The 26112-nt window shown below is 56.3% G+C and overlaps 1 protein-coding gene across 1 annotated transcript in view; it reads right to left on the reverse strand.

Moving 5' to 3' along the window:
- Positions 1-2260: 2260 nt before the first annotated feature.
- Positions 2261-26112, reverse strand: part of B4GALT5 (beta-1,4-galactosyltransferase 5) — a 34688-nt gene continuing 10836 nt past the window's right edge. The window contains exons 2-9 of the mRNA XM_041417887.1: positions 13714-13848; positions 10590-10703; positions 9711-9835; positions 9184-9300; positions 8310-8497; positions 7972-8094; positions 6983-7084; positions 2261-5162 (exon numbers count right to left, since the gene is read on the reverse strand). Of these exons, the coding sequence (XP_041273821.1) occupies positions 5015-5162; positions 6983-7084; positions 7972-8094; positions 8310-8497; positions 9184-9300; positions 9711-9835; positions 10590-10703; positions 13714-13848 (1052 nt within the window). The 3' untranslated portion in view covers positions 2261-5014. The remainder of the gene's footprint in view (positions 5163-6982; positions 7085-7971; positions 8095-8309; positions 8498-9183; positions 9301-9710; positions 9836-10589; positions 10704-13713; positions 13849-26112) is intronic.

Below are 26112 nucleotides of genomic sequence, written 5' to 3' on the forward strand. Positions count from 1 at the left end.
GGCCCAGCCCGGCCCCGCTGCCGAGCCCCGGTTCGGTCGCAGCGAGCCTCCAGCCCGGCTGCCGTATTGAGCTGAGGCGGCTGCGGCTGTGGGCCCGGGGCTCGCATCGGGCACCGAACGCCTCGGCAGGCCGGGGCCAGAGCTTGGCAGGGGCTCCCGGAGCGAAGGGGGCTGTGCTCGGGGAGCTGCCCCGCTGGCCCCGGGCACAGCCCGAGCTCCCTCCGCGCCCGGTGCCGCCGGGCCCTGCCCGGCCGTGGCTCCTTCGCCGCCCGACACGGGCTCTCGGGCCCCACGGGAGCGAGCTCCGTGAACACGGCATCCTTGTCGCCGCTGTGCGCCCTAGCCCTGCCTGCTGGGCCCGGCCGTCTCCAGGCTCCTCGGCTCAGTCACCTGGGAAAGGTTTCCAGCCGCAGCAGTGGCTCTGAATTATGAATGAATGTGCTTTGTCAGGGGCAGGGCTGCGCTCAGGCTCAGGGATGAGCCCTGAGCCCTGTGCTGGAGGCGGCTATTGATAACCACAGATTATCAATACCTGCCACGCAGGTCCCCGGGGTGACCGGGGGGCCGTCGCCGCTGTAATGCCATTAGCTGCTCCAGTGCCGCCGAGGGCAGCAGCGCTGGGGTGAGGGCGGCGAGGCGCACGCCTGGATGCCCGGGAGGGTTTCCCGGCTGCATCACGCCCCAGCCGGGTGTCCGGCCCGTCCCGTGCAAAACGCGAACTGCAGCACGGCCGAGGCCGCGGGCTGCCGGCACTGCCCCCGGCACCGGCCGAGACTGAGCGGGCACCGGAGTGGCCTGGTCCTGCGGGCGGCTCTGCCGCGGCTCCCGCTGGCCCCGGAGCAAGGCACCTGTCCCCAGGTGGCTTTAAGGCCACCAGACCTGCCCTGCAGGGGAGCGGGTGGCCCCAGCCACGCGGGTGGTTGCACAAGAGTCCCGAACGTGCCACCGCATCCGCGGCCTTCGGGCTGTCCCTGCGGCTCCACGGAGAGCATTCCCAGCCGTGTGTCCGGGCAGCCCGCGGCTCTCCCCGGCTGAGCAGCTCGGCTCGGACACCGTGGCCCTTCAGCATCCCCGCCAGCGGGGTAAGGGACCAGCCGAGGCTGCCCACGGGGCAGCGTGTGCTCCCGCGCCACCCAGGTGGCACCAGGTGAGTTACTGGTGTCCCCTTTCTGCTGCTGTCAGTACCGACCATGGGAGAACAGCAGGGAAGAGGGAGAAGCCCCCTCTTCGGCGGTGGGTTTTCTGTGGGGTTGGGGTTTTTCACACGCTGCAGAGCTGGGATGCTGCAGCGCAGAAGGCTGAGCTGCTCCCAGCCCGGCAGGAACGCTCTCCCCTGCAGCGGGGGCTGCTCCCCAGGGAGGCGAGGCTCGGTGCCCGTGCCGTGCCGTGCCCTTCCCGAGGCACAGCCCACCCAAAAGGGGCTCTGCCCCCCGCTCCTGTGTTTGTTGCTGGCCCCAGCGAGGGGGTCCCAGGCATCCCTGGGACTCGGGCTTCCCTGCCCTTCTCGCTCTTCCCGCATAGGCGCAACCCCAGCCTTCCCAGGGGCATCCATCTCCCGCAGCCGCTGTGGGGTCACACGGGCAGAGGAACCCCCGCAGCTGGGTACCCCCGGAGCCCGGGGGTCCCCGGGCAGGGCAGCAGCTCCAGCACTGCAGAGCCCCGCGGGCTCGCAGCCTCCCGCCTGGGCAGGGGCTGGCAGCAGCCTGGCACCCCCGGGCTCCAGCCCAGCGCCGCGGGAGGGAGGAAGCTTCCCAGAAGACGGAGAGCTAAAAAAAGGCAAGGCTTGGAGCAACCCAGGGCTGCCAGCTATTTATTCTAGCATGCCTGTATGCTGCAGAGCAGGAGAAAGATATTTTAAAGCTGCTGCAAGGAAGCTCGTCTGTCTGCCTGGGTTTGTTGTTCAAAAATTCAATTACCACCGGTCCTGCACCACCTTCAGCCAAGTGCCTTCCTAACACCCCAAGGCAGCCAACCCCTCCATTAGAACTACACTGAAGCAGATGCTTGGAAAAAAGGCATAGCACCAACACATCAGGAAGAGTTTGGGGTTTTGAGTTCACATCTCACACTCAATTTATTTCTGGCCAGTCCTAATGAGAAATTTCTAACCAGCTTTTAGCATCAAGGGCTCACCCTTAGTGACTCAAACTCTCATTGGCACTTACCCCTCTGGGCTTACAGACCTCACCTCCTACTAAAAAAGCACACCCCAGCCTCCTGTTTAAAAAAAAAAAAAAGCAAAGCACTGCAATCTCTGTTCTTGGATATGTATTTTTTACTGAAAAAATCATTCATAAATTAACAAATACAAAAATGTACAAACACATGGGTAAATAAATGTAATGACACAAAGGATTGCTTTGCTGAGAAGTGTGTGTGTGTTGTAAAACACTAATCTTCAGTGCAAAAACGTCCCCCTGGCACCTCTTAAAAACATAACAGTAAGCTCAAAAGCCATGATGTTGGAAAGCTGCTTGAGAGTTTAAAGCCACTTCTGATGGTGAGGGGCCTGAAGTGCGCGGCCGATGCTCAGACAGTACCTCCCTTAGAGAAGCAGAGCTTTACGAAGAATTGACTGTCAAGAAATAGTTTTGCAAATAAAACCCACGTGGCTCATTTAAAAAAAAAACAAATCAGCATCGCACAGGACCCGCCCTCCAGCAGGGCTGACTGAGGGCGCTGACGTGGAAGGGGCAAACGAGTGGCCTTGTGGAACTTCAGCTGCCAGAATATGTACAAGTTCTCCTTAATACAAGAATTCTTACACCATAACAGCACATGCGCTTGACAGTATGTTTTTAACAGTTACATTTACTATACAGTATTTGACATAGCCGAGAAGATTAACAGTGCACATTTTCAGATAATCCACATTTTAAAAAAGGGGAAAAAAAGAAAAAAAATTCAACGTGGTTAGAACGAAGGATGGGATGCTGCTGGGGATGGACCCTTCTGTGCCAGCCGCAGAGAGCAGTTCTGAGCAGAGGTAACAGCTTTTGTTCCACACCGGGTGCGCCGGGTGTCAGGGACACGGAAGGCTGGGGATCCCGACTGAGGGAGTTCAACACTTACTCACACACACATGCATGATTCCGGGGTAGTGAACTGGGACTAGTTGAAATACATTCCTTGTTTGAAGCACCATTAAACAAAGACAGGTTCCTAGCAAGGTCTCAGGGTGAAAGAAAAGAGGGGCAGGGCAATGCGGGTTCAACACCCGGAAAGGGTCCACGTGAATTACAGATCAAGACTCCAAAGCAAAAGTCTTTATTGCTGTATGCGCCGGAAAAAGCAAATCCTCACCTCTGCCTATAAATAACCAGGCTGAATCCCCTCGGGAAGCCAGTTTAAAGCACATGTAAGTTCAGAGACTTTAAAACTTAGTTACAAACTCATCAGCGCTCTTCAAGGGCAGGCTCGCTGTCCTCTCATGCCGGCCGATAAGATCTACACAAAACTTGTGTTTTCTAAACTAACGTTTTCTGGATACAGGTTAGGAATGCCCTGGGCAGTCACACCCACCACAGACGCGTATGGGGATCATACGTCCACGGAACTGAGGAAACAGTGTAAACCATGAGAAGTTAAGGAAACCGAAGGCAAACAATGCAATGAAAAGAGTTAAAGTCCTTCGGAGGTCAAGTACCCGCCCTTGTTGTGTGGAAATACAAACCAAAACCAACACCCAATGTATTTGCTGTTAAGCCAGAGAGGTGCAGTGAGAGTGGTGGTGTCAGTGCTGTGCAAGGGCTGGACTGTGTTTGTGGGGACAGGGCCCGCAGTCCAGCCTGCCCACGGCGGCTGTGAAGAAAGCAGGGATGACACTGGATAGATGATGGGCTGTCAGACCAAGCTCTGGCTCCCAGTCCTCATATTTTCACGTGTCCTTCATGTCTCTCACTGAGCTGTGACCCCGTGCCACCGGCTGTGCCCATGCCAGTGCTGCCAGGCACCGAGGGGGGGCCTCCGACAGCACCCCTGGATTTACAGGACAAATACAAACGAAACCAACCTCCCGAACCATTCCAGCACGTTCCAGAGGGAGGGCTCAGGTGGGAGCAGTGGCTCCATCCCAGCCCGGGGACCTTGGCACTGCTGTCAGCGGGACACAGAGCCACAGCCACGGGACTGCCTTCCACTCATTTGCACGTCACGTTGCAGAAGTGACCGAAAAGGGAGGGTTTGTAATAAATATTCCCATTTCCTCACCCTCCCTGGAACAAGGCAGCCCTGCTGTTTCTGGAATGAGTGATGACCCGGCTCTATTTCTCACCCACTGCACTGGAAGGTTCTGGGCTCTGGCCCACAAACATTTCTGCACATGCCCAGCTGGAATCATGGGAGCAGTCTCACTGGCTTAAAAGGGAACACCTTGCACAAGTACAGTGATGCTCACACAAGTGTTCTCAGAACTCAGGACTAAAATGAGTGACTGCATGTAAACCTCTCACTTGGACTTGAACCATAGGAGAAAAATAAAAAGGGGCGATTTACACAGCATATTTACACTTACACTTCTTTAAGAAGCGATTCTGTTGTATGTACTTCAAGCAGGTCATTTAAAAAACCGCACAGACATAGAAGAATGGCATCAGAAATCGTCTGATCTCCCCCCAGGGCAGTTGCCAACCAAATTGCTCACGAAGTTCACTGTCAAGAAGCCAGAGTCCCTCAGCTGAGCCGCTTCCCGGAGGAGAAAGCACATCTGAGGAGAGTCCCAGTGCCAGAGATTGCTAGAGGAGGAATGTGGAGACGAGAGCAGCAGGTCGAACTGTTGTCCTGAAACCCAGAAAGCAAGTGGCAGAAAAAATAAAGAGACTGCTGAGCTCGCTGCCCAGGTATCGGTCTGGATTGGTACAGCTAGGGCAATTTGTGCGTGCACCTTCAGCCTCATTCTCCAAAATACTGTGATCCTTCATTAGACAAAGTGTTGCTTGTCCTCAATAACCCTTGGAAAAGAAAGTCTAGCGTGGTGCTTTCTTGGTGGAGGGCAGAGCAAAGTTATTTTCTGCTCTTAATATTCGGTCACCAGAGCCAGCTCCGGTGTCAGGTTAACAGTGATGTTCTTATACAAGGCGTCATACGTGACGTTTGGAAAGTAGTTCAAGTTATTGAGGCCGTCCAGGGCTTGCCTTTCTTTTGACTTCCTCAGCAAGGCGTACCTGTGCAACGAGAACCAGAGGCCAGAGTCACTTCCACGGATCTCACAGCACCTGCAAACTCCTGCCAGGGCCACCAGAGCACCTTTCAAAGGGCCAGGCCCAGGAGCAGCTACAAAACAACTGAGTCCTTAGAGAAGGCAACCATCACATTCAAATACCCTGTGTTAGCAAATAGCAGAAAACTCCAGAAAAGCCCATCCCTTGGTAAAGGGCAAAATGCTCACTGTGCCACCAGCAAGCACTCAGCTGCCAAAATAACCCGTGGCACCTGCCCAAAGCCTGCAGGTTCCCAGGAGGGGGCTGAGCCTGGGGGTCCTGCCAAGCCCACCTCCCACACCACCCTGGAGATGCAGCTGAGGGGGGACGTGGTCCTTGCCACTTCTATGAAACCAGACATGAACAAGAACAGAACTAAATGGCTTCAGTCTGAGGGATGGGGGCGAGGAAGTAAAACCAGCAGAATGGTGGTATGGGGAAGGAAACTGCAGCTGGTGCACAAAACCAGCTTCAAACACATTTACAGGCAGCATGAGGAAACAGAAGGAGGAGGGTTATGAGGGGAAAATAGGCAGAAATATCTCAGCAGGACTGTGACTCCCTTCAGCACAGTGCTGGGGGCCCAGGGCGAGTGGGAGCTGGGCTAAGACCTGGGGGCAGAGAAGGGACCAGGGAAGGGCTGTGCCATGAGGCAGGGGAAGCTGCTGGGTGAGAACAAAGAGGGAAGTACCAGGAACCAGAGCTCAGTCCCATGGCATTATCAGCCTGCCATGCTTCACTGGTTTGACTAAATATGGTTTTTCAAACCAAAAGCAACTTCTCTTTTTCAAGAGTTTAGTAAGAGAAGCATCTCTGACTGGCTGCATTCTGTCCAACAGAAAAATGAAAAGCAGGGCTAAAGATGGAAACCCAAATGGAAACACCCCCAAAAACGAGTCTTCTGCAAAAGAAGACCAACAGACAGCTCAAATCTCTGCAGCAGCAGCCTACAGCCCCTCTGCAGACCAGAGCTTGCACTGCTTGTCCAGCAGCTGCTCAGCTACAAGTGTTGATTTCTGAAGTTGTTTGTGAAAGATGTATTTCTCTGGTTTTCTGTTGCACAGTTTTCAGAAGACTCAAATTCCACTGTGGTCGTCAGGCAAAAGCAACCAGTCAAGCTGGGCACTCTCTGAAGCAGCCCTGGCTCTGGGACAGAGGGGCTGGAGCCCTCCTGGAGAGCTCCAGGGAGGATTTATCCTGAGAAAAATGCTCACACAGTACTTGTCCTCCTGGTGCAGGGGACAGTTGTCACTCCTGATGGATGTCTGCAGCCTCACAAGACAGCAAACCCCGAGTTCAGGGCTCTGTACACCCACCCCAGCTCGGGGCCAAGAAGCAGAAACAAGAATGGAGAGGGTGTTGCTGTTGGACTTTGTGAGTGCTGCAGGGACACCTGAAGCTTTAGCAGCACGCTGCAGGACAGCCCTGCTCTGTGCTCCTGCAGGCTGAGCTCAGGCTCTCCTGGAAACATCAAAGCTTCTCTGACACCCAGCAAGGGCCACTGCTGTACATTGCTCTGGAGATAAAGGACAGCCCTCAGCCTGCCATGCTGAAATCCCCCCTTCTGGGTGGCATCTGAGCAGCCACACAGCAAGGATGCCTCGTGCAGGGATGAAGGGTACGAAATGCAGGGATGGAGGAATCCTGGCTCTGCCTCCATCTCCCTGCAGTTAGCTTCCTTCCAGAGTTCAGGCTGTCACTGCCCCCAAACAGCTGCAGAGAACCTCCTACATGGTACAAGACTCTTTGTGAAAAGCTTTAGGATTGCTAAAAAATGTACTTGCCTTCCTAGGAACTGCACTTCTCCCCGATGATGGTGGGGAATTGATTTGTATTTCCCTGTGTCTCCTTCTGGTCGAGTCACCGAGTAGCCTGCATACTGTACTCTGCATTAGAAAGGGGAGAAATAAAATAAAATAAACAAAAAATAATCACCCGTTGTGTTTGCTGTGCTGGCAGTGCTTCCAGGGCTGCAGTCAGACCTCCTGGGGCTCTGGCTGTGGCTCGGCCTTCCCTTCCCACCCACAGAGCAGCCACACAAACCTCCTGCTGCCCCGGGCTCGGGCACGGCACAGCAGAGCCCCGCTCAGCCAGCGGCGTGGGACACGCTGTGCACAGAGCCTGCGGCCCCCAGGAGCAGTGTGGGACACTGCACAGAGCCTGCAGCCCCCAGGAGCAGTGTGGGACACTGCACAGGGCCTGCAGCCCCCAGAGCACAGAGCCTGCAGCCCCCAGGCAGCAGTGTGGGACACTGCACAGAGCCTGCAGCCCCCAGGAGCACAGACACTGCAGCCCCCAGGAGCACAGAGCCTGCACAGAGCCTGCAGCCCCCAGGCAGCCCTCCTCTGCCCCCCACTCACTGCCCGTGCTGACTGGAGCAGCCCCTGCCCCACAGAGCCAGCGCAGCCCGGGGCAGGCAGCACAGCGAGCCCAGCACCTGTGTCCAGGGTGGCACTGTCCCCTCAGAGCACGTGCCCGTGTCCAGGGTGGCACTGTCCCCTCAGGGCACGTGCCCAGGGTGCCACTGTCCCCTCAGAGCACGTGTCCAGGGTGGCACTGTCCCCTCAGGGCACGTGCCTGTGTCCAGGGTGGCACTGTCCCCTCAGGGCACAGCACCCGTGTCCAGGATGGCACTGTCCCCTCAGGGCACGTGCACGTGCCCAGGGTGGCACTGTCCCCTCAGGGCACGTGCCCATGTCCAGGGTGGCACTGTCCCCTCAGGGCACGTGCCAGCTCAGCTCACCCACCACCCCCGGGCCCACGGAGCCCGTACCTGTTCCAGAGGTCGTCATCCTCGCCACCCCAGCCCCAGAAGGCGTTGGGGAACCCGTTGATCTTCTGGAACTGCTCGACAGTCAGGCCACTGACCCCCCCGAAGAACTCGTTGTACGGGAGCCTGAGCAGGAGAGAAGGGTCAGGGCAGAGCCCACTGGCTCTCCCACCTGCCGTGGGAAAGCCCAAGCCCTGAGGATGCTCTCTGACATTCCCTCTCGTGCTCCCTTTGCACAAAGCCCGAGAAAAAACCCAGACTCCTTCTCTGCATTAAAAATAAATAAATCTAACACTGGATCCTGAGCAGTTGTGCCAGCAGGAAGGAAGAAGAGTGCTTACAGGTACATGTATTTATCCAGCTTGGCTGCAAAGTGCCTGGGCATCTGTCCACACCCATAATAGTTACGGTCGTTCTCTGGTATGTGGTCCACGTCGTGGAAGATGAGGCAGTCCCAGTCCAAGTCCTTCATTGCTTCCCGAAAGCCAACGTTGAAGAGCATGGCACGGTTGAAGGGTTGGTTTCCAGCCTGGCAGGGAGAAAGTTCCTTCTCAAGAGGAGCCCCTGCAGCTCTTGCTCTGTGTGTGTTCTCAGCCCTGTCTAGAAAACTGCAGAGGGCAACCAGCTCCCACACTGGCACCGTGAAAGGAGTCATGTGTTGGAGCAGACCAGTGAGATCAACCAACACTGAAATATTCAACTGACAATGCAGGAGTAAAAACAAAGATGCTGAAGCCTTGTTGCTCAGACACTTGAAAAAAGCCCGATTTTGATCAATCTGTTTTAGCTGGAGCTAGATATGGAGGCACATTTACTGGGCAGATGAAGCCAAACAGCTTAAGTGAGAGGTCCAGGTACACCTGAAATGACAGTCATGTTCTACATGAAATGCCTAACTCTGGTCAGGCCATTCCTGTCCTAGGGGATGCTGCCTGGAATGCTGCAGGGATATACAAAAAACCTGCAGCATTGTCTGAACTGCAAATACCTGGTCCAAACCCTTTTTAAAAAATAACTCCTACTAAACAGAACTTAAAAAACAAAACAACAACACAAACCCCCAGTTTCTGTTTTCCATACAAAACCAGTCATTTCTGGGCACCAGTAATCCCTTAGCTGTGCCACTTTTGGCCAGACACCTGAGGCATGGCAGCACGGCCCCACACCTCAGGTGTGACCTGGAGGGACACTGGTGCCTGCCCCGCGCTCCCTCACCTGCTCCACGACGTAGAAGGCGAACTGCAAACGCTGCCGCTGCAGCATGGGAATGAGGTGTCTGAAGAGGACGGGAAGGTGCTCGTATCGGTTGCGGAATGGGATCAGGATCGCCACCTGATGAGCAGAGCACAGGGCCCTCACTGCACCAGCCCGGGCTGGGAGCAGGGCTGGCTGGGTGGGGATGCAGGAGCAGCACTAACCAAGCACTCTCAGCTCTCCCATGCACAGGAGCCTGAGACCCTTCCAACTCCCAAAGCAGGGATTTCCCATTCACTTTTTGAGGAATTGTTGCTTTGGAAAAATTCCGTGTCACCTCAAGAGGAAGGGAGACTTGCAGCGCCCCCATGTCCTCTCTGCCCAGCACTGGGGACACTAAAGCAGCCCTTGAGTCCATTATTTCCCCCCTGGGCACTGCATTCCCTCCCATCCTTGCTCTGAAGGTGCAGCACGCCCGAGGTGCTCCATGCACACAGGGGTCCCCGTGCCCCCACGAGCAGGACCCGGGGCTCCCCACTCCCAGTTACCTTCCAGCGAGGCAGGCAGTCGCTCGGCTTCCAGTGCCCTCCCAGCTTGATGGAAGGGTCTTTGGAGAAGAACTGGTGGATATCCTCCATGGAGATCTCGCTCATATTTACATCAATGGGGCCCTCTGCAGAGAAGGAGAAGAGAGGGGTGAGGACCTGCTGTGGTGCTGGGGCAGCACTCTGCTGCATCCCTGTCCTCCATGCCCAGCACTCAGCTCCCTTTCTCCAGCAAAAGCAGTTAGGAAATGCTGCTGGTGTAGCACCTTGGCCTCCCCAGCCTTTGTGGCTGCTGTTGGATGCAGCTCTCCATGAGAGCCCCAGGCCAGGGGGCACCTTCTGCTCCTCCCTGCGTGTTTCCAGCAGACTAAAGCCCCACCTCAGCAGAGAGCATTCTCCCCCTTTGGAAGCACTTGCCCTCAGAAGCCCAGTTTTCCAGCTGAGGGTAGCTTTGGTGGAAGCATTTCCCTGAGCTGCTCCCCTGGGGGGTCCAGCCCATCTCCCACCGCAGCCCTGGCACAGCTCGGGGCTGGGCTGGCAGCACTGCCGAGGCACAAGGGAGCCACCCCGCCATCCCTGCCCCTGGAAAAGGGCTGGCAGAGTCTTTTCACCGGCTCCCAGCACACAATCCCTCTTTTGTTTGTGTTTGCCAGGCAATGGGCTCCTACTTCAGCGGGGAGACATGCCTCCGACACAGCAGGGATTAATTCCTGAGGGTGGGTAAACAATGATTCCCCAGGAGGGAGCTGGCTCTGAACAGTGCTCCCATTCATCCCTAGGTGCCTGGCAGGGAAAGGTGCAGTGGTGGGGAAACTGGGAATGCCACTGTGTGCCCTCCATGGGGAGCAGAAGAGGGGCACAGGGCGACAGGATGCTACTCACTCATAGAAGGGAGCCTCTCAGGACAGGTATTGTTGGGGAAGTAGGTAAAGTCTTCAGGAAGAAACGTTGTGGCTTGCAGAAAGGTGTCATTGTGGCTCAGATCAAGAGGATAATCTGGAGGGAAAAAAAAAAAAAAAGAGGGGAAAAAAAAAAAAAAAAGAGAAGTTTTCACCTGAGCTATAGCTCTGTTATTTCCAGCCACCTCCCCGGGCCACTGTGAGCAGACTCCAAAGTCAGCCACAGCTGAGGATGTCCCCAACAGCACGGCTGTGTCCCCAGTGGAACGTGCTCTAGCCTTGCAACCCAGCTGGGTGCTCATCCCCATCCTGGGACAGGTGCCTGCAGAAGCCCTTAGCATCACGTCAGAGAAACCTTTGCATTTTCTGGCCAAAGGAGGAATTTTGAGCACTGCCTTTAGAAATCACAAAGGAGCACATGGCTCTTGAAAGGAAAAGCTACCAGTGCCTTGTCCCTGAAGGGCCCTGGCACAGCAAGAGGGGATGTGCTCCTCCAGCAGCTCCTTTCCCAACAGGAGAGAGGCAAGTCCCAATGCCAGCTAGGACTGCCAGTGCAGTATCCTGCACAGGGCAATCCTGCCTGGATCCTCCTCAATGACCAATAAAAACTATCAGGTTACACACAGACTTCCCTCTGCTGCGTGCAAGAGCAGAGGAGCCCCGAGCTCCAGCAGGGCCCAGCACCTCCCACCCCCCACCTCCTTTAAGCTCCCGGGCAGCACCTGCAGCTGGAGATTTTGGAAGGTTTTCCACCCCAACGAGCCGTTTGCTGTGCGGTGCTGGTGTGTAACATCATGTCAGTAACGTTGTTTATTCACTCAAGTTAACAGTATCCAAACTATCTCAAAACTCAAGATGGGCTGTACACAGAACCTAAGGGCTTTTCAAGTAGGTTAGATGTTATTTTGGATGCTTGATACTGTTCCAAATTTCCAAAAGCAATTTTCCCTGTAAACTCCCATTGCCTGAGCACACCCGCAGCACTCAGCCCAGGTCCCTGCCCACAGTGAAGATCAACTGCTCTGCTTTGCACCAAGGGCTGCCTTTTGCTGGGTTTCCTCTCGCAGCTGTCACACGCTGCCACAGCGGCGTGGGGACAATGCACTCCCCAGGCAGTGACACCCACCCAGGCACCCAAAATCTGTCAGGTTCTGACCCCAGGCTTAATGCAGTCCTCGTGGTCAGAAGCGCCTTCCAGACTCTGACCTGCCTGCAAGGTGGCCCCAGGAACCAGGCTTAACGCAGTCCTCATGGCCAGAGCACCAAGCGCCTTCCAGACTCTGACCTGCCTGCAAGGTGGCCCCAGGACGGTGCTCAGTGCCTGTGTGTGCTGAAACTGTTCTTGTGGCTGGGGCTCCTGGGCAGGGACCGTGTCCTCAGGTGCCCGTGCAGCTGGGACTGGTACGAGGCTCAAGCAAGGCCCAATATGGCAGCAGCAGCACTGGTGTCACTGGCACTGTGGTCAGCAGTGTGCAGGAGGACACAGGTTCCTGGATCACTTAAAGCCCCCAGGGCAGAGCCCCAGCAGGATGAAGGCTCTCACCACCTCAAGCAGCAGCAATGGAGCACCTAACCCTCCTCCCTTCAGGGGATCAGCCACTTCCTCACCCTGCCTCTGCTTTACTTGATGTTTCCAGTCTCAAAATAGCCCCGGGTGGCTGCCTTCGTGCAGCACGGGAGGTGAGCCGGGGTGCTCATCTGCTGCCTAAGTCGATAATTCCCCTCCCGTGCCAGCCCCAGCCAGGGCACAGCTGAACTGGTGGCTGCACCTCAGCAGGCTGGGCAGCGAGGACACGGCTCATGCTTCTGCTAATGAGAAAATGATCTTGCCTTGTAAAACTCTGTCAGCCCCTGCTGCCGAAGCCCGGCGGGCGAGGAGCCGAGCCGAGCTCCCCACGGCAGCCTGATGCCAACAGCGCCGGCGTGAGGCTGTGGGGACGTGCCAGCAGGGAAGGGACAGGCTGGGTGTCACCAGCCCAGCAGCGACGCCTCACACACGGCCAGGGCAGCTCTGCCTCCCTGCACACACTGACAGCACAGCACAGCCCCACCTGCTCCTGCGTGTGGATGGCGAGGAGCCCGGGAGGGCGAGCCACGCTCCACGCCCCGCGTGCTGCCCCGAGTTCAGTGGATTATTTGTGGCAGATCTCCACTCCCCACACACTGCCCCGAGTTCAGTGGATTATTTGTGGCAGATCTCCACTCCCTGTGTGCTGCCCCGAGTTCAGTGGATTATTTGTGGCAGATCTCCACTCCATGCATGCTGCCCCGAGTTCAGTGGATTATTTGTGGCAGATCTCCACTCCCCGTGTGCTGCCCCGAGTTCAGTGGATTATTTGGGGCAGATCTCCACTCCCCGTGTGCTGCCCCGAGTTCAGTGGATTATTTGTGGCAGATCTCCACTCCATGCATGCTGCCCCGAGTTCAGTGGATTATTTGTGGCAGATCTCCACTCCCTGTGTGCTGCCCCGAGTTCAGTGGATTATTTGGGGCAGATCTCCACTCCCCACACACTGTCCCGAGTTCAGTGGATTATTTGTGGCAGATCTCCACTCCCCACACACTGCCCCGAGTTCAGTGGATTATTTGTGGCAGATCTCCAGCCAAGGCATCTCTGCTTGTACTCGCACAGGAAGAGTGACCCTTATGAGCACAGGCTCCTCCACGTGCCCAGAGCCAGGGCTCTGCGCAGGTGCACGCCTGGGAAGGGATTTTTTAAATATGAAACCTGAGCCTTGCACTGAATTTCAAAGTGTTTACCCTCAGACTGGTTGAAGCTACAAGTTGAATTCCTGGAAAGCAAAGAGGTTTTTCAGCTCAAATCCCATCACTTCAGACCTTTCAAGATTTTCACCCCTTATACAAGTTAGAAGCATTTGAACTTTTTACATATATAAATAAATACATATAATTTTTATATTTTGACAGTATTTCTATATATATAGGGTATTTTTATGTTACATATATATCTTTATATATAAAAATAAAAACTGCAGACAATTAACCAAAGATTCCACCCTGCATTTACCAGTATAAATGAAAGCCTTCAACTTAATTTTCAATGAGAATGGGAGCTCGGATCAAAATGACAGTTATTCAAGAAATACCTGAGTCGTTGACACTGCTGTTCCTCTTGGCATAGGCACTGCGGACCACCTGCTCGTACACCTGAGCTCCTATAGTTCGCATGTTCTCACGGATCATGATGCCCTGGGCTTGCATCATGAAGAAGTAGGTGTTCGCTGCAAGGCAGGAAGAAAAAGGAATATTTCCATCAGCATCAGCTCTTGTAGGGAAAAGAAATCGGGGTCTTTTGGAAGCACTCTCAGCCTGCTGCTTGCTTTGAGCTCCCTGGTGCCAGAAGGATCCTGGGCTGCACGTGCCCGGCAGAGCTGGGAAGGGCAGGGAATTGGCAGTGGAGGCGTTTGGGAACCTGGCTGGGTGACAAGGGGATGTACCCGGCCAAACCTGACTACCAGGCTTAACCAACAGCACCTCTGGCTGCTTAATTAGGGAAGTTTAGTTAGGAAATATCATTATAACAGGAAACCCAGCCGTGTGCCTGCAGAAGGGCAGCCGTTCCAGGCTGCAGCACTGAGGGCAGGCACTTGCCTGGCAGAGGCACCCCAACAGGCACCCCAGAAGCATCCCCCATCCAGGCTCCGAGCCCCCAGCACGTCACACCCCCAGGCAGGCAGCAGCACAAGCCCTGGGCCCCCAGGGCAGCCCCCCCAGCCCTCTTTCTTCCCCCTCTCCTCTCCTGCTGACCCCGTGCCCTGGCACAGCTCAGGCTGAGCCTGATTAGGTTTCAGTTTAAGCTGACACCCAGCTGGCAGGACCGGGCCCCAAAGCAAACAGCAGCAAGCACAGCCCTGTGTCCCCACAGCAGGACAGCCACCCACAGGGCCAGCAGGACAGCCACCATGCACAGCACCCCTCACCAGCACCACTGTGCCAGCCACAGCCCTCTTGGTGTAGTTTGAGGCTTAAGAATGAAGTGGAAAACAAATAAACTCTTGACATGAAGATACCGAGAAGGGGCAACCTAGAAGGCCTGTTCTGCACTAGTAATTAAAAAACCAGGTCAAAAGACACTCCAGGAGGGATAAAGAGGGCACTGGGCCAAGGAAACAACAGAGACCCTGCTCAGAGGAGGGCAGTAGCTGATGCAATGTCACCAGGAAACACCCACACCAGACAGGTCATTGTACAGCAGGCATGTCACAGCCTAAAGCAGCAGCTCCCAGCGCCAGGCAGGCACAGTCAGGGCTGGAGCCACCGGGAGCACAGGCTGGATACGGCACTGCCACCGGAGAGCGGGGTCCCCACCCGGGGTACACCCCCTGCACCCCACGGGCTGCCCCCCTCCTGCACCCACACACCCAGCAGCTCCGGAAAGGCTGCCCTGACACATTTCCCAATCCCAACTGTATTTTGTTTTCACACAGTAAAGTAAATATTTGAAAGGGGGATGGAGCCCCATGTCGTGCCCAGAGCCCAAGGCCCTGCCTGGCTCCTGCCCATGCCCAGCCTGTCTCTGAGCCAAGGGGAACCACTGCATTTTCAGAAAGAAGGGGGTCAACTGCATGAAGTGCTTGGTCCTAAACCAGGACACAACTAAAAGTCTTGAAATGCAATTTTACATGGCCACTTCCAGCCCCTCCCTTCCCACACATGTCCCTTTGCGGTCTGGCCAGTGATAGCACCTTAAGCCAGTGGTCACAGCAGCAATGAGCAGGAGCTGGCTCAGACAAAGCTCAAACCCTCTTGGCTCACCCACCTCCTCTGGGCCAGCTCTGGAACCAGAGTGACCACCAGGTCAGGTGGTGGCAGCTACAGCTGAAACGTGAGCTCTGGTGCAGTTTCTCAGCAAGGCACCCCTGTTGCAATGACAGCAAGGGGTATCAAGTGCTGCTCCTCCTCAGAAACAGGGAATCTGCCCTAACAGATGCCCAGGGATAAGGCTCAAGGAAAAGCTGGTATTTTGATACAGCACCACAGGCCAGAAACAGAAGTAGCTGAAATTCTGCACGCACAGCCTTACAGCTGAGCCCCAAAACCTTCGTAAGTTCACAGTCATCAGCTCAGGGCTCAGCACGAAATGGCATCACCTCCCAGCACCAGCAGTGCAGCCCCAGCAGCCATCCCCAGCACAGCCCCAGCTCTGCCAGGCAGCTGCCCAGCAGGATTTATGACAATGGGAGCTCCTGCCCTTGTCAGGAGTGGGCTGTGTGGGGTTAGCAGTGAGCAGTGCAGTGAGTCAGGCTGGCAGAGCCCTGGGGCGCGGGGCAGGATGCAGGGGGCAGCCCCAGCCCCACCTGCCCCTGCAGCTCTCCCGGAGGAACACGAGTTTTCCTCCAGTCAGTGCCCTGCCTCGGCTGTGCCACGGTAAGGGCTGGTGCTCGGGGCACCCAGACCCCAAGGCCATGCCCCAGAGACAGCACCCACCCCGCTGCTGGCACCAGCCCTGCCAGGAGGCAGCAGCAAGCCATGGAACAGCATCCCCAGAGCCGGGCACGGACTGACGGCGGCACGCAGCCCCAGCACCGCCCTCAGCCAGCACAGCCCTCCCAAAAACACAAAGCCTGCTCAAGAGCCAGGCACAGCTTCTCTCCTCTGCACAGAGCAGGGTTCTCGGGCCCAGGCTGCTGCAGGAAGGAGCAGCCACTCTGCACCTTCCAGCCCACACGGAGCTGGGCCAGCGGTGAAAAACCGCCCGCTAACGCTGATCAAGTAATTTCACTTTCTACTTCATTATGCTTCTACTTGCTGGGTAAAGCAGATCCAGGCTTGGTGAAGCATGAAGGAGCAGCAGAGACAAACGAGCGTGCGATCCCTGGTTGATGCGAGGAAGAGGGAGGCCTGTCGGGCGCAGTGAAAGCGCCGTTTGTTCCCTGCACGGCGCAGACGGAGCGGGGCCTCGCCGCAGCCACATGACAGCTCCAAGGCCGGGCTGCGCGAGCTGCAGCGGGAATCCTGTCACACTGTCACAGCAGCCACCATCCCAGGGGAGCAGGGCAGGAACAACACCAGCTTTGTGTCAGGCAGCAGTTGCCTTTTCACATATTAACCCTTTTAAGCAGATGATGAAGGAGATACCTGGCCAGGGATGGTGTGCCATCAGCGCGCCAAACACCCAGCATCAACAGCCCCCCGAGACCAGGGACCAGAGCCCCTTCTGCTACCCCCAAAACAAACTGCAGGAGATAAGCTTCACAAACACTGTGTTTATCCAGAACACGCAATTCTTTCAGGTCAGAAAATCGGATTTAAAGCACATTATTGTAAACATTTCACTCCCTGTGCACACGCGGTGCTTAGATTAGCTCCAGGGGCTGCTGTGGCCAGGGCTGGGGCTGCACCAACATTTGGGAATCCCTGTACTGAGCTCAAATCTCACTCCTCCTCCATTTACTGCCCTTCTGATGAGCAAACTAGCCGTGTTTTAAATTTATTAAGCCTGACCTGGCCGACCCCACAGAGCCCAGGGCCCCTGTACCCAGAGGCGTTTCCCAGAGCAGATGCCCATCACCCCTGAGCATCCACTGCTGCAGACACAGGCTTGTGGTGGGCTTGGCCTGAACCACGGTTCAGCCAGAAAGCAATTCTCCCTGTTGTGATATATTGCTAATCTCATCACACAGGATGATCTCGAAAATTGCATCGGCCTTCTGCCTTTCTTCCCTCTGAGCATGCGGCACTTTGGAGCACATGCACGGAGTGACAACAGCCCGGCTGCTGCCACTGGGCAGCTGGACAAGGACAGGGTGGGAGGGGAGCTGCCCCTGCTTCTATTCATTTCCAGCAAACCCTCACTCCCCACCCAGAAAACAAGCAGAATTTAAGAATCCATTTGCCCAAATAACTGCCTGAGGATCATTCTTGTTGGTTCATTAAAGGACAAGTCAACCCTGCTGTGAGTTAAACACACGGAAAACATGACAGCTTGTCACCAGCCGGAACAGAGGCACGGGGCTGCACCCCAGGGCATGGCACCCCTTGGGATGTTGCACCCTAACCCTCTGCTCACGAGCAAACTGGGAGAGCAAGTGCTCACTCAAGCCAGGAGTGGATGCAACAACTTCAGCCAGGGAAGTAAAGTCCAATTACATAAATAAGCACTGAAGTCTTCCTGTAATCATTTCTCTGTTAGTATTTTCAGAGCACTTCTAATCAAGAAACAGCTGACTCTCCCATGGAAAATTAGTTTCATCATGATGATACATACTAGAAGAGGCAACAGGGTAATTTGCAGCTTGGGAGCTGATTCGGAAGAGGACGGACTGTGATCTATGCCAGCCACTGACACAGGACAGGGACAGACCCCACACGTCCCACTCCTGACCCTGACACACTTCCCAGAGCATCCCACTGCAGGGGAGAGAGGGGAGCCCCGGGCTGGGACAGACAGACAGCCACTGCAGGGGACAGCAGGGAGCCCCAAGCTGGGACAGACAGACAGCCACTGCAGGGGACAGTGGGGAGCCCTGGGCTGGGACAGACAGACAGCCACTGCAGGGGACAGCGGGGAGCCCCGGGCTGGGACAGACAGCCACTGCAGGGGACAGAAGGGAGCCCCGGGCTGGGACAGACAGACAGCCACTGCAGGGGACAGCAGGGAGCCCCAAGCTGGGACAGACAGACAGCCACTGCAGCCGGGGACAGGAAGAGGGGCCAAGAGGCTCACATCAGCCCTGCATGCCTGCAGCAGTATCAGTGCCCAGCACGGCAGCCAGGCTTTCCTGAGGAAGGAGCCGGCCTTCCGCTGCTTTGAGATTTAGGGTTTTCTGTCACATTCAGCATTTTTCCCATTCATTAGTGCATCTGTGCAGAAGCACAGCGGGGCTGTTGGAGTTCATCGTGGTCTCACTGCTACGTGCAGCCTTCTCCTGCCAGCACCTGGAGCCCCATACCAGCAAGGACAATCCCTGCCAGCCCTCAGAGCCCCCATTTCCAACAGCCCAGTCACAAACCAACGCACCACCAGAGAAACTCCCGCTGAACGCTCCACCAGATGCTTGGAGTGGGCAGAAGGTGCCCAGCAGAGCTCAAGGGACACCTCACATGGGAGGTGCAGCAGCAGCTTGAAGGGGTGAGGGTCCTGCAGGCCGCAGGGTGGGTGGCAGGTCACCCTGCCAGGGCTGGGAGGTTCTGCCCGCTGCAGACACTCCTGCAGGGCCCAGAGACAGCAAAACCAGCAGAGTCATGTCTGCATTAAGCCTTTTGCTAAGCTCTCCCCGCAGATCCCCAGCATCAATCCAGCTCCATTAGCATTAGCAATATAAAGGGGTTTAATCAAACTAAGCCTCTAAGGCACTGATAGACAGTTACGATAGTCTTAACTCATAAATAACCCAACTAGGAAAAGTAGCAGCATCCCAGTGTTAATACACCATGAGACCTCTGTCTCCATTAGCTTTCCAGTGGCACTGTATTCCCCAGACATGCTGAGTGCCAGAACAATTAAATAAGAGGTTTCTATTAGTTTTAGAGAATTTAATATTAATGCCATCACTGTTACTTAGCCCTTTGCCTCTAAATAGCACAGGAAGGAATAATTTGATACATTAAATGGTCTAAGAATTAACAGTGCAGCAGCAGCACTGAGCTGGTAATTACAAACCACTTGTTCCCAAAATTGGCAAGTTGGCAGCTTGCACGTGCACACAGCAAGCAGGAAGACGGGAGGCTAAAGTGACACTCAGTCAAAACCTGGATATGGAAAATTTGTATCTGAACTGTCTTACAGAAAAATGACCCTGGGGAAGCCTCAGCAAGGGGAGGAAAATCCATATTATACTAAGAGACTCTAAATTTTTTCATGTACACATTTAAGGTGGCAGCTTCCATTTGCACTCCCACGGCTGCCTGCACTAAGGTGTTTGTGCCACTGCACTGCTTCAGGATACCCAGCAAGAGGAGCACGACGTGCTCTGCACACAGGGGAAAGCCCAGAAGGCCAAGGGAGCTCATAAAACATCCACAGCACCAAAGCAGCCCTGGAAGGAGCTCTGCACCCCACCAGCAGGCGAGGTGGCAGCGGGCAGTGCCAACACGTGCAGCACCAGCTCCGAGCAGGGCAAAGCCAGGAGCACCAGTTTACCTGTGCAAGGGGCAGAAATGCCAGGGATGGCTGTAAAATCACACTGGGCTGCGCAAATCCCAAGAGCAATCCAGGTCTCTGCTGCAGCTCCTCTCAGGAAGGGCACAGTGACACGTGCAGGCTGGAGCACAGAGCACAGCAAGCACTGCCCGAGTTAAACATTACCCTTCCTCCAGAGGTTCAGACTCTCCCACTTTAATTGCCATTCAGGAGACGCGAATGCGTGTCCTGTTTGCCTCCCATCCCTCCAGCCCCTCTCCAGGCAGTGTCCCTCCAGCAGGAGCAGCACAAAGGCTCCCCGGAGGAGCAGAGCCTCGGCCGGCAGCGCATTCCCGGGCGGGCAGGGCTCATCCACCGCCCGCTCCGCAGCAGGCGCTGCCACCGACCCCGACCCGGCCTCGGGGCTGGCAGCACCGGCTGCTGCTGCCGCAGCAAACGTTCACACTTGCAAACACTTACAGCTCGGCGTTTGTTCCTTCGCTTCATTAGGAGACAAAGGGTGGGAATTCCTGCCTCCTGGACACCCTCTGAAGGCGACAGGAATGCCAGGGCCTGAGCCCAGTGCTCGTGTAGGATCAGGATGAACAAACAGAGGGAGAGCTTTGGTTAAAAAAAATAATAAATAAGAATTAAGTGGACGCTTGAGCAAGCAAGGGAGAGGAAACACCAGGCAGATCCTCCCCAGTGCTGTCCTTGAAGCGGGAGGGCAGGGAAGGACATGGGCTGCTCGGGACAGCTCCTCATCCCCTGGGCCATGGGAACTGGAACAGCTGCAGGAGACAAAGGAAATCCTCCGCTGCAGGCAGGCCCTGCCACCAGCCTGGGCATCCTGCTCAAACAGGCAGTCACAGGACACGCAGGAAAATGGGAACGTGGAGTGGGGCTGCCGAGGAAATGCAGTCAATAGGGAGCTCACCAGGGCTTCCTTCACCGGCTGGGAGCAATCTAGAATGCAGCCAGACCACAGCAGAGAACAGGAGACAGGTGGGATTTGCATTTAAAATTTCCATATACATCAGACACCAGTTAAACAGATTTTTGAAATCATTGATTTGTTAGTCTTCAAAATTAGGAGATTATACCCATTGGAAACTGTTAAAAAAAACCCTTAAGAATAATGGATCTACTGACTCAGTTCACACGCTGCAAACTGCACTGTCTGGACTTTTAACACCCTGACTTTGATGGAGAAAAAGAGAACAGGTTCTATTGTTCTGGCTATTCCCCCCCACCAAAAAAACCAAAGACCTGATTTTTCAAGCATGTTTTACAAGTTCAGCGTGGCTGAACAAAAAGGGTTATCACATGTACAGCCTCATGCCTGCTGCAAGGGAGCCGTTCCAAGGGGGTCCGGGAGGCTGTTCCAGGTCAGCGCTTTGCCGGTCACGGCAGGCTGGCCCGGGCTGCGAGAGCGGCACAGGGACAGGGACAGGGCTGGGGCTGTGAGGAACGGGACAGGGACAGGGCTGGGGCTGTGAGGAACGGGACAGGGACAGGGCTGGGGCTGCGAGGAGCGGCACAGGGCAGGGCAGGGCTCTGCTGGCCCATCCTCACACGGGGCAGGGCAGGGCAGGGCTCTGCTGGCCCACCCTCACACGGGTCAGGGGCTCTGCTGGCCCATCCTCACACGGGGCAGGGCAGGGCTCTGCTCACCCATCCTCACACGGGGCAGGGCAAGGCTCTGCTGGCCCATCCTCACACGGGTCAGGGGCAGGGCAGGGCAGGGTTCTGCTCACCCATCCTCACACGGGGCAGGGGCTGTGCTGCAGCATCCAGGGCAGCGGGCGCTCCCTGCTCCGTTCAGCGAGACCCGCGGCACATCTCCCACTGCCATTTACGGCCAGAGCACGGTCCAGCATGTCCTGTTTACATCGTCTGAAAACCCAGCGCGGGGAAAGCCCTGCTCCCAGCCCAGCGCGTCCCAGGGGACCCGCGCGGGGAGGAACCCAGGGCAGGGATTCTCAGCCCCGTGGAGGGCTGGGCTGTGCCCAGCCTGTCCCTGCCTCCGACCTCCGCAGCCACCAGGGAGGGGCACGGCAGGGGCAGAGTGCGACACCGTGCCCGGGCACACCCGGGCACCGCCAGGACTGCCCTGCTCAGCAGGACAAGGCCACCTCCAGGAGCTGTGGCCTCTGGCCTGACAGGAACCTGCTGTTTCCACTCTCACCGGGGCTAAAAGGCCCAGCCACAGGCTCATCTCTGCAGTGCTATGTGGGAATAAAGCATCCCGAGCTGCCTCAGCCCTGACTGCACGATTTGCACCAAGGAGAGGTCCCTCAGCAATACCTCGAGATTGTGGGTTCTGCTCACCCATCCTCACACGGGGCAGGGGCTCTGCTGGCCCATCCTCACACGGGTCAGGGGCTCTGCTGGCCCATCCTTACACGGGGCAGGGCAGGGCTCTGCTCACCCATCCTTACACGGGGCAGGGGCTCTGCTGGCCCACCCTCACACGGGGCAGGGCAGGGCTCTGCTCACCCATCCTCACACGGGTCAGGGGCTCTGCTCGCCCATCCTCACACGGGTCAGGGGCTCTGCTGGCCCATCCTCACACGAGGCAGGGCAGGGCTCTGCTGGCCCATCCTCACACGGGGCAGGGGCTGCGCTGCAGCATCCAGGGCAGCGGGCGCTCCCTGCTCCGTTCAGCGAGACCCGCGGCACATCTCCCGCTGCCATTTATGTCTGGAGCACGGTCCAGCATGTCCTATTTACATCGTCTGAAAACCCAGCGCGGGGAAAGCCCTGCTCCCAGCCCAGCGCGTCCCAGGGGACCCGCGCGGGGAGGAACCCAGGGCAGGGATTCTCAGCCCCGTGGAGGGCTGGGCTGTGCCCAGCCTGTCCCTGCCTCCGACCTCCGCAGCCACCAGGGAGGGGCACGGCAGGGGCAGAGTGCGACACCGTGCCCGGGCACACCCGGGCACCGCCAGGACTGCCCTGCTCAGCAGGACAAGGCCACCTCCAGGAGCTGTGGCCTCTGGCCTGACAGGAACCTGCTGTTTCCACTCTCACCGGGGCTAAAAGGCCCAGCCACACGCTCATCTCTGCAGTGCCATGTGGGAATAAAGCATCCCGAGCTGCCTCAGCCCTGACTGCACGATTTGCACCAAGGAGAGGTCCCTCAGCAATACCTCGAGATTGTCCCTGCTGTGGTTTCTTTTCTGCACATTGCCAGGTCCTGGGAAAGCAGCCATGCCAGCAGCCAGGGAAGGAGCACAGCCACAGCCCCACCTCCACACTATGCATCTGCCTGGCTTGCCAGTCCTTTCAACTCCTAGAAAATCCTCCAAGCTAGAATTCTTCAATCATGTGGGATGATTGTTGTCCGAGATTTTCAAAGGCAGCAGCTCAGAGCTCCCTGCCAAGGGTACTCTCACCATGCAGTGCCATTTAAGACCCACAGCAGCTTTGCCTCCACAGTCAGATTACAGAGTTGCTCTTGTCTGCAATAATTAAAGGCAACACTGAATGGCCTCTCCAGCTGCTGTGTTTTATTAGTAGCAAAAAAGCTATCAGAGAGAGGGTGCAACTTTGAACTTCCAACACACAGACCATTACCTATGGGATTTTGTAAGAACTCTGATGTCCCAAGACATTTATTAGCTTTCTTGTGAGCTATGCAACCTTGGAATACACAACATTTTTGTATGACTTTCTTCCGCCTAACAAGCAAACCGGTAACACAGCTGCTGTAAATAAATTAACTGATTCCATTATCAGTGTAGGGAATGACTTCACTGGAAAAAAATCATCCCTCTATCTGTGAACTTATTTAACACCTAAGAGACTGCCCACCAAATCCCAGCCTGTGTGACGCCTTCCTATGTGTCAGCAGAAACGCAGTGCCATGAGTCTGTTTGGGATGCTATCAACAGGGGAGAAGAAAAAACCCTTCATTCCATCACCCCCCAGGCCTGTGCCCTTCAGGAGCAGGCCCTGTGCAGGGCAGGCTCGTGGCTTGTCCCCAGCACTGCCCTTCCCTCCTTCCAGACACGGCCAGCCTTCACCAGCAGCACGCGCGGCGCCAGGCGCAGGCAAACCCTGACCCTTATCATGGGCAGGGGGAATGAGGGAGCAGATCTGCACCACCCTGTACCACAGCACCGCACCAGAGCCCAGCCTCAGCACTGCCATTAAGTTACACATTAATCCAGATAAGCAGCCACAAGGCTATTGAGCCAGCCAGCTCAGCGAGGGATCAGCACTTCCACAGCCCCGAGCTGCAAGCAGGGGTCACCGACTGAGAGGGACAGGAGGCTCGTGGCCCACCAGGCTCAGCTGGGTCTGTAGGATCAGAAACGAGCTGAGGCAACTGCAGCAGAGGCTGTCTGTGATCAGGCTGTGGAGATGGGGCGCTGGGCACTAAATATCCTGCCTGTCCCTCTGTGGGCAGCCACCCTCCTGCCCCGGGCCACCAGCACTCATCGGCTCTGCAATTGCTTGGGAAGGGATGAGCACACACAGGGGCACATGAGGGAACAGCAAACATCCTTTTCCTCCTTCCCACTGAACACCTTTAAGCTCCTTGCACACAGCAGCAACTTAGGTTTCCTTAAGAGACTTGAGTGTCTGCCAGGGGTTCTGACCACTCTCCCACCGATATGTGCAACAGGGCAGAGGGGGGAAAATAATAAACTAATCAATTCCAGTCTGCAGCCAGAAATCGAGCTCTGCAAACATGAGTCAGACATAAAAACTAAACACATGGGGAATGGGAGGCCAGTGCTCCCAGGTGGAACAGCCAGAAGGGCTGGGCAGGCAGAGAGGGCAGGACTCCCGTGGCCAGGGCAGCCCCAGGGGCCTCAGCAAGGAGCTGGGCTGGTGTCCCACAGACCCTGCCCACCTCGGCACCGCCAGCTCACTGGGCATGGCTGAGGCTCAGCACTGCAGCAGCCCACCTTCCTCCTCCTCCCTGCCAAGGCACCAGCATGCCCTCCACTCTGGATAAGCAGATTTTAGGTTACACCCATTTACCCACTGAAGTCACCCAGTTTGTGCAGGTTGTGTTTGCTTCCCCAGGCCATTACAGCTAAAGGCCATCCTCCCCCGCGTGGCCTTCTGCTCTCTGGCAGCATCCCGGGATGTCTGGGGATCTGTGACCCCTCCCCAGCCGGGGGTGGGCACCCCACATGCAGAGGGGAAGGCAGTGTGGGAAAAGGGTCAGTGTGGGAAAAGGGTCAGTGTGGGAAAAGGGTCAGTGTCAGCAGCAGCTGCCCTGAGCCCTGCTCTGCCCCCAGCAGCAACCCGACCATTGCTGTGCTGGCAGGTGTTTTCCCTGTTTTAATTAGGTGAAAGCAGGGTTAACCTAGAGCACCCTGAAGCCGGGCAGCCCCCGCCCCCTTCCTGCACAGCTCCCTCCATCTGCTCCTGCCCCACGGCCCTTGCCAGCCCGATGCACAGAGCCAGGTACCAGCAGGGACCCTGCTGCTGCAGCCTAGGGACTGTCAGACCGTGGGGTACAGCCCCACACACCCGAAAGCCAGGCTGAAGGGGAGACTGCACACTGACAAACCTGCCCAGGCCCTCGAAACACAAAGGGATGCTCGACCAATCCTCTCCTGTAACTGCACACACGAGTCAGGGCAGGAAGATGCATAATGGGTCTGGGCAGAAGGAGAACTGAGGAGCACCTTATTTGCAGGTTTGATTGGCAATAATTGAGCATGGGACGTTTTACACCTGGCTGTCAATACAAGATGCTCTGCCAGCCCCACACCAGGGCTCAGGCCACACCCAGGAGAGATGGGGCAGCCAGGACAAGGGGCCCACAGCACAGGCAGGATGTGACAGAGCATGTCCCTGCACTGCCCCAGGGTTATTCCTGCAGCAGGCAAGGAGGCAGAAACAAGGAGGTCTGAGAGGCAGAGGGGAGAGATGTTTGCAAAGTCCCAGAGCTGCTTTATGCAACAGGAAGGAGCAGTGATGCTGTGGGGAGCATCTGCTGCTGCCTGATTCACCCCAAAGAAGAAGCTGCCCATACCCCTCCAGCCAAGCCTTTGGGTTGGGGTATTTTCAGTTCTACAGGCAGTGCCCACAGTCACATTCACAGAGCAGGAGAGCTGTGACCTATGCTTGCCATACTTGCATCAAATGGCAGCAAGACAGAGCTTGGTTCCTAGAACAAACTTCCCCTTTTCAGAAAAAGAGAAGGTGATTTGAATAACCAAAGCATTTTCAACATCTTGCTCAGCTGGACCATCTCACTGCCCGCAGGTGAAGCAGAGCAGACCATGCTCACAGACACAGGGCACCCCAGAGCACCAGCACCCCTCTCGTGGCAAAAACCCCAGCCCTGCAGGAAAGGGACACCACACACCGCAGACAGCGTGCTGGCCCTGCCACTCCAGGCAGACCTGACAAGCACAACAGCTCTTAACTGGAAAGCAATTTTAAACTTTTATCACCT

This window comes from Onychostruthus taczanowskii, unplaced genomic scaffold (assembly GCF_017590055.1).
Source record: "Onychostruthus taczanowskii isolate IOZ18803 unplaced genomic scaffold, ASM1759005v1 scaffold57, whole genome shotgun sequence".
NCBI lineage: Eukaryota > Metazoa > Chordata > Aves > Passeriformes > Passeridae > Onychostruthus > Onychostruthus taczanowskii.